We start from the raw sequence: 12250 nt of genomic DNA on the forward strand, positions 1-12250 counted from the left end.
TTAGTCTATCCAAAACGAGTTGCTTTACACGCAATTGTAATCCTTGGTGTCTAACTTTTCTTTATTTTTTTAATTTCTTTTGTTACGACTTTTCTTAATTCATTCAAATCTGTGTTAATTATTTTTTCCAAGTGGTTTACTTAGGAAAGATTTAATAAGGTGGAGTGTTCTCTTATTATTATTACGAGGTATCTTAAATCAAGTGCTCACTAACTAATAAGTGAGTAGTTAGTATGGCTGCAAACGCAAAACTTAAAATGGGCATTGTTTTGACCATCTTTTTATATATAGATTACAATTTAACTTTTAACTTCTTTTAGAAACTACAACAGATTGAAGCAATATTGGAATACTCTGAACTCCAGAATCAATGAAAGTTTTGAAATGGCCAAAGACTATAATTTTACCTGAAAAACTGACCAAAAATAAAACTCAAATCAGCAAACAACTCACCTCAAATCAATCCAATCGATCACCGAGATATCAGACTCTAACACAAACAAAACCCCTAAAAAATCAAAACCCCAATCAGTTCAAAGCCAACAGAAACAGAAAACAAAATCAACACCAAATCCACAAAAAACACGAATTGGATATGGTGGAAGACAAACCCAGACCAATTAAAGGAAATCACTTTAGTTATATCAACAGAAGATGAATAACTATCATGTCGGTCTTGATAAATTAATGAACACAACAGATTACACAAATTTAAACGAAGAAAAAGAAAGATGAGAAGAAGCTCCTTACTATAAGATTTCTACAGAACCTACAATCAATTTCAAGGTTGAAAACTCAGAACAAAAACAAAGGCAAGAAACCAAAAACCCAAACAAAGGGATGAAATCATTGAAATCAAAACATAAAAGAAGATCGAGACATTAACAAAACACACAGAACGATTCAAAACACAAATCCAATACCTTGCAACCGGTCTATTCTCGCCGAGATCTTCTCCTTTCCTCTCTTCTATCCCTCTTTCCTTTCTTCTCTCTTCTTTCGCTTTGTCTGATCTTGATGTAAGCCACTCAATTTCCAACTCTCCTTCTAGATCTTCCCCTCTTTGTCGCTTTTTTTTTTTCTATCCTGATGCGTGCGGCGGAGTTCCAAACCCCACGGTTATGCCTATCACTGATTAGAGCAAGGACAGAAACGACTTTTCCAACAGCTTGATATATAGTGGAACAGTGAGGACAAAAAGGGCTTTTCCAACACTTCTTATGAACAGTAAAACAGTGTTATTCTCCCTTTATATATAGAATAATTGTTGTTGTTGTTGTTGTTGTTGTTGTGGTTCTCCTCCTCCTCCTCTTAATAATATCTCTTTCTTTTCTTGCCTATATGTATACCCATAGTTTCATGTTTGTGGAGTGTTCTCTTAATAATATTATTATTATGCTTTGATAATTTGTTAAAAAAACTAATGGTTAAATTTGGTTTTGTTGGTTTATTTTAAGAACTATCTGATAATCATATTGCTAGTGTTGGTTTGCTTGGGTTGTCCTAACTAATTGGTCAATTTGGTTCAGTTTGATAAAATTTATTGATTTTTATTTTGTTTCTTTTTCTTTTTTCTTTCGTTTTATTTTGGTAAGTCAATCATAAATCAAACATCAATATACAATAAATCAGTTTTTATAATTATAGGTAAATGAAAGAAAAATAATACGTTTATTAAGTGAAATGACTTGTATTATCAAACAAAAAACATGCTTCCCATGTAATTACGTCCATCCAATTGAATCCACATTGCAAATTTTATCCTCATACTTTGCAAACAACTCAATGCTTGTTTGTTTACGATTCTTAATCCAGGTGCATCATCCTCAAATTTAAAAATAAATATGAAATCAGCGTTTTATTTACTTCAGCCACAAGCTTCCACATTGCAGCTGATAATCGATGTACACAAAATTTAGAATGCGCTACATAATATTGAATGCAATGAGTTGCAATCTTCGTGTGGGGACAATATTATGTTCTACTAGCACAATATAGTAGAACAAATCATTTCTATAATCATAAGGCCATCATTATTAGGCTGTTGTAAAGTTCTATAGTTGCTCAATGGATTTAAATACACCAAATAATTTCAGTTAGAATCTTACCAAGAATGATGGATTCGAAGGGGCTCAAATGATTACTGAACTCATATTTTTCGTCCATGTCTCCATTGCAAATCAGATGTAAAATTTTCTCCAAATATGAGTCTAAAGTTTAAGTTTTGACGGAAAAGAAAAGAGGAAATCAAAAAGAGTTTTGAAGTCTTCTGTGTTTTTCCGCGTTTAGGATTTGGGGATGATTAACTTGCTAAATAGAAAAAGAAAAAGAAAACATAATTATAAGGGAGGGTAGTTAGGGTAATTAAAAAAAAATATTTGAATTAATGTGATAGAAAAATAGAGGTGGTGTATGAATAGAGGAAAAATGGTGTGTAAATAAAGAAAAATGGTATGTGAGTAACATCACACAAATTGAATCCCAAATGAGGTGCCATCCAGCCACCACTCTTGCATCTCCCAAACCGCCACGCGGCTGCCACCTCCAAATCTCGCCCACAGTCAAAACCCCTTCGCCGACAGAGCACCAGTAGAGAACAACTCCCACCACCAAAACCTCCAACCTCGAGAGGTCAAAATGGACGAGATACCCCCTGCTACCCTCTGCTGCACAACCCGTATTCACTCCACCACCACTGTCCAACAGATTCGTGACAAGATCAGATCAGATCCGACCACGAACCCACAATCCGGAACGAGCCCGAACCCTACCACCGCAACATTCAGTTGCACCAGCCTCCCGTCCGGCCGCACTCGACACACGCCGGCGAGGCCAGAGACCTGCGCCATTGCCGCCGCGCAGTCGGACGAGAACAGACGAGAAAACGGACAAAGTTAGATTTAAGGTTAGCACGTGGGGCGCGTTCCACAAAGATTGATGTCCAGTAGTGAGTTTTTTATAAGACCATATTATATGCAAGTAATTGCTTGCTTGCTTATATGCTGTCTAAGAAAATGACGTGCTTGGATGACTTGGTAAAAACTCGTGAGTTTCACGTTGTTTTTCTATGTTTGTGATTCAGCTGCCGTGCAGATCTGCATAGTATGCAGACTGCTTAGATAGAGTTTAGATAGGCACGTGCACTGCACGTGATGAGACCTTAAACCCCTAAACACAACACCACGCATTCCATCTGCATAGTATGCAGGGCTGCATATCAGAATTTTCCCTATGCTTAAACGTCAATTACGGTTAAACAAGTGAATATCATCTAAAGGAGGCTAGTACTTGTTTTTCTTGCTGTCCTTGCTAGGGATGGCAAAAATCCCCAGCGGGGCGGAGCTCCATTGGATACCCGCCCCTAATGGGGGGAGAATTCGGAGACAAATGGGGAATGGGGATGGGGATCCCCAATCCCCGCTATCTAAGATTAGGGATGGGGCGGGGATGGTATTGTGATCCCCATCCCCAAACCCGCCCCAATAATATATACATATATTTAACTTGTATATATTTTAATTTATTTTTTATAATATAAATCACAAATATATATATTTACTACTTTACTTTAATAGCTACAGTTTTACTTTAATGGTGTTTTGACTTTTGCACTTACTGAATTATGATTTATGAATTTAATCATATTTTTAATTTATTTGTTGTAGATTTTGATTTTAAAAAAGGAAATATGAGAAAAAATTATCTTATTTATTAAATTCTTATTGGGGATTTGGGGTGGGTTTGGAGGCTTAGTCCCCAATGGGGATGGGGACGGGGAATCCCCAATATATTTTTATTGGGGATTGGGGCGGGGATGGGGGTAGAAAATGACCCCGGGGATGGGGATGGTATTGTGATCCCCATCCCCAACCCGCCCCATTGCCATCCCTAGTCCTTGCTTAGATAATGGAAATATATCTTAATCGGGTATCAAAATTTCCCGATGAATGAATTGGTTGGTCATTTTTCCCGGGTCTTTGTCTTGGATATAAGACCCGGAATCCAGTAATCATCGAGCAAGATTGAGAATGTAATCAACAGTAAAAACAAACCATTAATTATTGCATATATGAGAGAAATCGACTCGATAAAAGACGTGTGACAAGATTTAAGAAATATCTACTCAATCCTATCCCTTGCAATGGACTTCTCTTGATGTATTTGTCAATAATGGAAGCACGTACTCATGAGGTTTTGAAATGAAGTAAGCATTCATGAGATTTTGACATAAAGTAATGATTTCAGTTGTTGATTTTTATTAGGACCAAATTAACACGAAAATTTAAGGATAATTTTAGGCAGTAACTGAGCTACAACGTATAACACGAGCTCCAGAGTATGTCACTACGCAGTACGCACGATGAGATTATTGTTCCTTATACAAAAGTAGAAGATTAGTGAATTAGCCCCAAAATGATAAGTAAGAGAACAAATATACGTAGAGAATACAAAAGAGGATTAGAGGACAAAAGGTGGAGTCTACTGTCTACCCAACCAAAACAAATCAATATCTTAATATTTCGATTCAAACACCTTAGCTTTTTATTACAAAAAGTAAATAATTTTCTGACGTGTAAAACATGATGATATCAATATTCAACTCAGAGATGCTCTTAATTCATGTCAATTCTATAATTCTTCAAAAGTTTGGGCGGAAGGGGACTCTAAAATACAATTACTTATTGCCTGCGTTCTTGGGATAGCCTCCATTCGTTATCATCTCTATATGACTCTGTGCAATAACTATTTTTGTATTATTTCAGTTGATTTATATATGTGTGTGTATATATATATATATAATTTTTTTTTTTTTACTTTTCTTTTTTTGGCTGAAGGTTGACATATTGTTGGATTGTTGGATCAGCACACCGCACACGCAAGTTGTCCAGCCAGGCACGTTTGAAAAGTTAGAGTCACATGCCGGTAAAGAACAAACCAATCACGCACAGCATGTTCACTGCTCCGGTCACAGCCGATTCAGATTAAAGAGAAAACGCTTCAGGGCTCGGGCGTCATGTACCTAAAAACATGGAAATAGAAATATAGTTTCCCCTTCCGTCTTATTCTCGTCCGATGTTAAATCTTTCCATTATTATTATTATTTTCTGAGCCGACCAGATCGTAGATGTGTAATCCAAGCCACCCACCACAGAGAGAAAGAAACGTCAGGAACATTGGAGAAGAAGAAGAAGAAGCATTTCATCGAAAACCACAAAATCTAACTCTCTGATGAGTCCTCCTCGTCGCCCCTGCATTCAACCATGGACAATTACTCGGTAATATATTAATCCCCGAATTTTTGGCAAATGTAATTCCGTTTGTTTATGTTTTTTTTTTTTTGCTGATTGAAAAACAAAAAAAATTGAAGAGAACGAGCTCTCTATCATTGGGCGAGAAGCTGTGCGCGGCGTTTATACCGTTTGTAGCGATCATAGAGGTGTTGGTTTTGGCCGTCACCGATTGCTTCACTTACCGGCCTCGCCCTGTCAAACGTGCTCACGCTTTCGGAGACGTGACTCAGCTCGCCCGGGAAACTCGATGTATGTAAGCACATTCGATTTTGGAATATATTCGGCTATTCGCCTCTGTTTTTTTTTTTTTTTTTTTTGGTTATTGAAAAAAAAGAAAAATGAGAATCCGTGTTTTTTTTTTTTTTTGGATGTGATGCAGTTAGTGTTAATGAGCTGGAGGCGTTGTATGAGCTGTTTAAGAAGTTGAGTAGCTCGATCATCGATGACGGGTTGATTCACAAGGTGAGAATGATGATCGGATTTTGAGTAATTGTGAGAGCTGTTGTGGAATTGTTGTAATGGAGTGTGATTGTGTTGCAGGAAGAGCTTCAATTAGCACTGTTCCAAACTCGCCATGGCGAAAATCTTTTCCTTGACCGGGTAAGTATGACAAGTTTTTTAAGTCATTACTGGTTATTTGGACCTCTGTGACACATTTTGTGTTGTATTGTGTAGGTTTTTGATCTGTTTGACGAGAAGAAAAATGGTGTCATTGAATTCGATGAGTTCATTCACGCGCTCAATGTGTTTCATCCCTATGCTCCTATACAGGAGAAGATTGATTGTAAGTGACTGCTACAAGCGGCAGCAAATTGATTTGTGCGAATGCAAGGTGATATGTCTGTCTCATGTATATTCCTCTTTCATTTCTTGCAGTTGCATTTAGGCTGTATGATCTGAGACATACTGGATTCATTGAGCGTGAAGAAGTGAGTGCTCCCTTTATCCATGTCCAAGCCTCCTCCTAGGCAGTGTGTTTCGTTAGGTACTTAAGATCAAGTCAGTTCTGTTTTTTTGTTTCAGGTTAAGCAAATGGTGATTGCTATACTGATGGAGTCTGACACGATACTGTCAGATGATCTTCTGGAGTCTATCATTGATAAGGTAAGCACGAAGCTTCTGCTCAGGTTTGAGCTGGGTAGCTTGTGGAGAGTATAGTACTCACGGCATCTTTTATTTGTCTTGCAGACATTTGATGACGCTGATGCCGACAAGGATGGGAGAATCAATAAACAAGAATGGAAGGCTTTTGTGCTTCGACATCCAGCCCTTCTGAAAAACATGACTCTTCCTTATTTGAAGTACGTTTCTCGACTTGTCTTTATATTTCCATTATTCTGCAACCTGCAGCATTCCAGTTAACTGTTCATGATTTCAAACATCGGTGAATTTTACTGACCACCTTTGTCAATTGCATTCTCTAGGGACATCACCACAATGTTTCCAAGTTTCATTTTCAACACCGAAGTCGAAGACTGAAAATTTGAAGCCCTTTTCCCTCGGAGGATCATTGAAAGAGCATTAATTCCAAATCTTCAGCGTCTTGTGCAGCTACTTTGGACCGGCAGAATCAACCAGTTGTCCTTTTGAAATGACTTATTGGCAGATACAATGCAGCATTTCTGGAAACAGGAAACACCGTACCTGAGTTTAGGGAAGGCTACGATGCTGCTGCTGTATCACAAGATTGTTTCGGTTCCTCTCTATCAATTCAAAGCATTTGTTGTACAGTGAAACAGTAGTTATTTTTGTAGTGAATTTGATGTAGGTGCGATATTTTAGATTTTGTAGTGCTTCTTGTTGATAGATGCATTAAATTAATGAAGTCGGGGGTATATGGTCTTACCAGGCAACAACGACTAACATATATATAAGGTTGATCATAGTATGTGGTATTTATATACGATTATTGATTTGTTGGTATTGACTATCAAGTGTAATGTTATAACTAATTTGATGGTTACACAGCAAACATATAATGGTATATGCCATAGACTCGCAGTGATTTATTGAGAAACACTAGTCGTAAATCTAGCAACCCACTCATAACTATTGCTATAGTTTTCTTGGGCAATCTAATGAGGCACTGGCCTCTGTTCACTGGAGGAGGTCAAGTCAATTGCATCTTCAATCTCTTGGGTTGCTTGAGTGTTGGGATTCAAGTCAGCATGCTCAGTCCGGACATGCTGTTCAAGATCAATGTGTGAGTCAATGCGGTTCGTACTTGATGCCCTCGCGGAAGAATTAGTGTCCGGTAAGGATTCAACTGCACTTAGACCATGAACACGATCTTGCAGTCCTCTCCTGTTATAAGTGTGCGAAGTGGGGTCTCTTCGATCATATATCCTCAATATCGCACGAATTCTTCCCCAAAATGTGGTTTCTGGATCAAGGTTCAGCAAGGTGCGCCTGTGCTCATAAAAGAACATGGCTGCAAATATGAGGAGAGCTAATGATGAAGCAACCCCAGCAATGATAAAGAGCCCCCAAAAGCTATCAACCGTTGGAGTAAGATTGCTGGAAGAGTCCCCTGAGGTGGAGTTTGAACAACTTGTAAACCATTTTCCCTCAATTTTCGTCATGTCAGTTCTCTCGATTTCCCTTGAAACATGACGTGTGAGGAGTGAACCTTTTTGGAAGGCCTGCAAGTCACTTCCGAAATGAGAAAACATGTACTCGAGGAAAGCAGAGGCGAAGAAAACAGATAAAACAGCAAGTGAACTTACAAAGGCAAAGCCATCAGCTTTAAATGTTGGCTCAGCTATGGTATACTTTGAGCAATAAATTGCAAGAAACAGTTTCATGTAGGGGGTTTCATCAAAAGCAGCAGTAATACCATTATTTTCACTCCCATTTTGAAAGAGTTCATTCAATTCTTCTGGGGAATTATAGGTCTTTAAGTTTTTCATCCTGAAATCCTAGTTGCCTCAAAATCCCATAAACAAAAGAAGCTGTTTGGTAGCCAACAGTGTCCCCATTCTTCAGGAGCTGGTTTACATCGGAAATGTTCTTTTGGAGCTGTTGAACTGTCAAAATGGAGCTGAAACTGGCAGTGTAACTTTCAGTCAGTATGAGAACTACAAAGCACCATGTGATCACGACAAACCTAGCCAAGTTACTCACTACTGGCTCCCCTGTTAAAATTAAAAGTGGGATATGAGTCATACAGACATAGAAAATGTAAATAAAGCTTATTCTAACATTTTGGATCAGAGGAGGGAGGATGATCAGTAGAAAAGAGGTGATGAAGAAATGAGTGACAATACACAAAAAAGAAAGAATAGTTTCCAAAAAACAACAGTTCTTTAGTTTATATACTCCAAATAATTTCTCATCTCTCCCTGAGCTTTATCATCTATATACCTATAATTTTTCCCTCCTTTATCTTTGATTAAACATACCAAAAAAATAAAAAATGTTGCTGTTATGGTATCTTTGAGAAAATTAAAGGTTTTGGTATTATCAGTTTATCACTGGAAGTGGTCAGCTGCACTAAGATAGAGGGTATATCATTTGTTAACAACAGAAGAAAACGAGTATTAATTGTTTCTAGAAAGAATTAAGCACCAATGCAATTGCAGAACAACTTGAAATAATTGAACTTACGGTGTGCAAAAACCATCGTTGAGAAGGAGTACCACAAGCTTGTGCCCATTTGGTGACGTGGAGGCCCCTGAAAGCATGTCGGGTCAAGGTATTTGTCGTGTCGCAAGAGACAAACCCAAACCCAACTCATTTAATAATCGTGTCAAAAATTTAAATCCAAACCCAACCTATTTATTAAAAGGGTTACCCGTTTCCCACCCGCTTAACCCATTTAATAAATAGGTCGTGTAGTGTTAGACAAAATGATTTATTTAAACGTTAACAATACGACCCGTTTAACTTAAAAAAAACATAAATTGATTAAATTCGCTAAAAACTCCACAAGACGAAGAATATAAATAATTATATATAATTCATAAATAATTAATCCAATAATTATAAAGCAAAATATTTCAAATTGTTTAATTCTATAATCAAATACTCCAAACGTCCAAAATTTCAAGAAGAAGTACAACAATTCATAAATAATTAAATCCAATAATTATAAAGCAAAATATTTCAAATTGTTTAATTCTATGATCAAATACTCCAAACGTCCAAAATTTCAAGAAGAAGTACAACATTATTGGGTTATATGGGTTCACTTCGTGTTGGCGGGTTGACCTGTGGCCTACCCATTTATTAAATGGGTCATGGCGGGTTGACCCACGGCCGACCCGCTTTTTAATCGTGCGGGTTCAACCCACTTTATTTCATGCGGGTTTTGAGTTGTGTTATCTGGTCGTGTCGGAATTGACAGCCCTACTTAGAATAATAAGAGTTTTACCCCAAGAAACACTTTATCAAGTAAATCAATGTAACTACCGACGTCCTCACCATTAGGCTCTGCAAAGGGATGAAACTCATAAGGAACAGGGAATGATAATAATTTTATTACAGCATAAAGACTTCTATGCAGTATCGAGTGATATCAGGGGAGATGATCCTCTGATAAGCTATTTCCCTCCTAACCTGCCTAAGCTTTCCATTGGATTTTGACACGTGGCTATAGTGAATCTAATGGTCTACAACAATTTTAATTTTTCTTTTGGTGTCGTTTATACTTTGGTTGTCGTTTATTATCTCGACCATAGGGAGCATCTAGCTTTTGGTGCTATCACCTCCGAATCACGCCACGTACACGGTACCCAACAATATTCCCTCCAAAAACAGAAAAGAGGGACTCTCAGATCTAAAATCCAGCAACACGACTCTCAGTACTAAAAATAAAAAAACCTGCAACATCCTACCCTTCATGACTCCTTATTTGAAGTATGTAGATTGACTGATATATATATCCATTATTCTAGAAGAAACTGCAACACAACAGTCTCATCATTACTGAACCTTTGCACCCTTAACTGTTCATGATTTCAAACATTGTTAAAGATCACGGATCAATTAGAAAATTACTCCCATACTCTCTAGGGAGTAGGGACATCACTACCAAGTTTCATTTCACAAAGAAGTGGAAGACTGAAAACTGAAGCCAAATAATTGATAACTAGAGCAATAGCCTTCTTAGGCAATCTAATGAATTATTGACCTCTCTTCCCTTTGGGAAGTTGACTCAAGTGCATTTTCAATCTCTTGGGTTGCTTGACCATTGGGATTCAACTCATTCAAGTCACCAAGCTCAGTGTCGGCAGGAGGAGTTCCCAGCTCTTCAATAACAATGCGTGATTGAGTGTTGGCGCTTGATGGCCCTGGGGGAGAGTTGGTGTTTGGTGAGGGTTCAACAGCACCTATTATACCATGAACTGAATCTTGCAGCTGTCTCCCGTTGTAAGTATCCCAATTGGGGTCCCTTTGGTCATACAATCTCAATGTGACCCAAATTCTACTCCAAAAAGTGGCTTCTGGATCAAAGCTCATCAAAGTGTGCCTGTGTTCATGGAAGAACATGGCTGCACATATGAGGAGAGCTAATGATAAAGCAACCTCAGCAACAATGAAGAGGCCCCCAAAGCTATCAAGGCTAACAGTAAGACTGTTGGAAGAACTTGTGGTGCTGGAGTCCGAACAAGTTGCTTAGTTCTTGAACCACTTGTCCTCGATTTTATCCATCTCACCTCCCTCTTTTACCCTAGTGATTGCACATTTGCACTTGAAACATCACGCGTGAGATTAAACGAGCCTTTTCGGAAGACCTGCAAGTAATCACCCCCAAAGAAAAATCCCACATGAGAAAACATGTATGCGAGAGAAAACCAGAGTCAAGAAAAAGAGAAACAGCGACAACTTACAAAGGCAAAACCATGAGATTTAAATGTTGGCTCAACTACGGCATATTTTGAACAATAAGTCGCAAGAAAAAGTTTCTTGTACTGGGTTTCGACAAAAGCAGCTGAAATACCATGGTTTCTGATGCGGGAAGCGTGAACACGATAGTAAGAGACTCCGTCAAGCGTCGAAAGCCATATGAGATGAGCTAGAATCCACCAGCAATTACGGGCACAGCCGTAAGAAAGATAGAGAAACTTCTCTAATATTTGGGTTTTTATTAATAACTTGAATGAAAATTACAATCTAACAGGTGCCTTATATAGGGCACATAGTATAAACCTAATACAACTAGAAAATATAAAGAACAATTTATTGTAGACTAAAACTAGGAAACCTAATTAAACCTGATTAAATAAAGATCGGAAATAAAATCCTAGATACTAAAGAATATTACGTTTGGAATCTCAGTCAAGATTTTGCTCGAGAATCCCGATATATCCAAAAGAGTAATTTATGATTAATTCCATCATTAAGAAGCCTATTTGAATACCAATTTCCAATATTCAAATTATTCTTCTTAATGTGAAGACGCTTCTTTCTTTTCGAGATTTTTGATTGAAATTGGCTAAAATCTAGTCCTACATCAGTCTCCTCCACTTGAAAAGAACTCGACCTCGAGTTCCTATTGTATGCAGCTCTATCATTAGTAGGAATAAAACATGATAAGCCATCAACTTCAATATTCTCGAAATTGAAAGGTATCACCATGAATCCAATACCGTAGACAAGTTTAGAATAAGCATCTTGAAACTTGAACTCCTCCACTTGAAAAGGAATGGGCAATGACTTCTCCTTGGGTTGATCTTGAACAAAATTAGACATGCATGACATGGATATCGATGTGATGAATGAATCAACTTCCTTATCCTTAATGAGTTTCTCTTCAATCTTCAAAGTTGCTTCTTCATGTTCCTTTTCACACACCTCAGGATGGTCATTCTTGACGTTATTCCTTCTAGGCTTGATTTTAATTTTGTGCGACTCCCACCTAAATAAATATGTGTTGTCTCTGCAATAACCACCTTTGACGCTTTCATGCCATGGTCTTCCAAAAAGCACATCAGTGTCGTCCATGTCAATCACATGAC

The 12250-nt window shown here is 37.8% G+C and overlaps 1 protein-coding gene across 2 annotated transcripts; it reads left to right on the plus strand.

The window, feature by feature from the left end:
• The first annotated feature begins 4971 nt into the window (after positions 1-4971).
• LOC112169286 (calcineurin B-like protein 10) lies at positions 4972-7218 on the plus strand. 2 transcript variants are annotated; one of them, XM_024306300.2, is made up of 9 exons: positions 4973-5276; positions 5369-5540; positions 5671-5753; positions 5832-5891; positions 5967-6075; positions 6168-6220; positions 6315-6395; positions 6480-6592; positions 6716-7218. In XM_024306300.2, the coding sequence occupies exons 1-9, from the start codon at positions 5262-5264 to the stop codon at positions 6768-6770; spliced, it is 741 nt and encodes a 246-aa protein (XP_024162068.1). In that variant the 5' UTR covers positions 4973-5261; the 3' UTR covers positions 6771-7218. The 2 variants fall into 2 exon arrangements, 1 of the variants encoding a protein (XP_024162068.1); XR_002924609.2 differs by lacking the exons at positions 6168-6220; positions 6716-7218 and having other exon boundaries at positions 4972-5276; positions 5967-6123; positions 6480-6512.
• The last annotated feature ends 5032 nt before the right edge of the window (positions 7219-12250 follow it).

Source organism: Rosa chinensis, chromosome 6 (assembly GCF_002994745.2).
Source record: "Rosa chinensis cultivar Old Blush chromosome 6, RchiOBHm-V2, whole genome shotgun sequence".
NCBI lineage: Eukaryota > Viridiplantae > Streptophyta > Magnoliopsida > Rosales > Rosaceae > Rosa > Rosa chinensis.

Excerpts from the sequence above, each read along its gene's own strand:
- LOC112169286 (XM_024306300.2), top strand. Across the intron at positions 5,541-5,670 it reads GCTCGCCCGGGAAACTCGAT|TTAGTGTTAATGAGCTGGAG; the intron begins GTATGTAAGCAC and ends GATGTGATGCAG. Across the intron at positions 5,754-5,831 it reads ATGACGGGTTGATTCACAAG|GAAGAGCTTCAATTAGCACT; the intron begins GTGAGAATGATG and ends ATTGTGTTGCAG.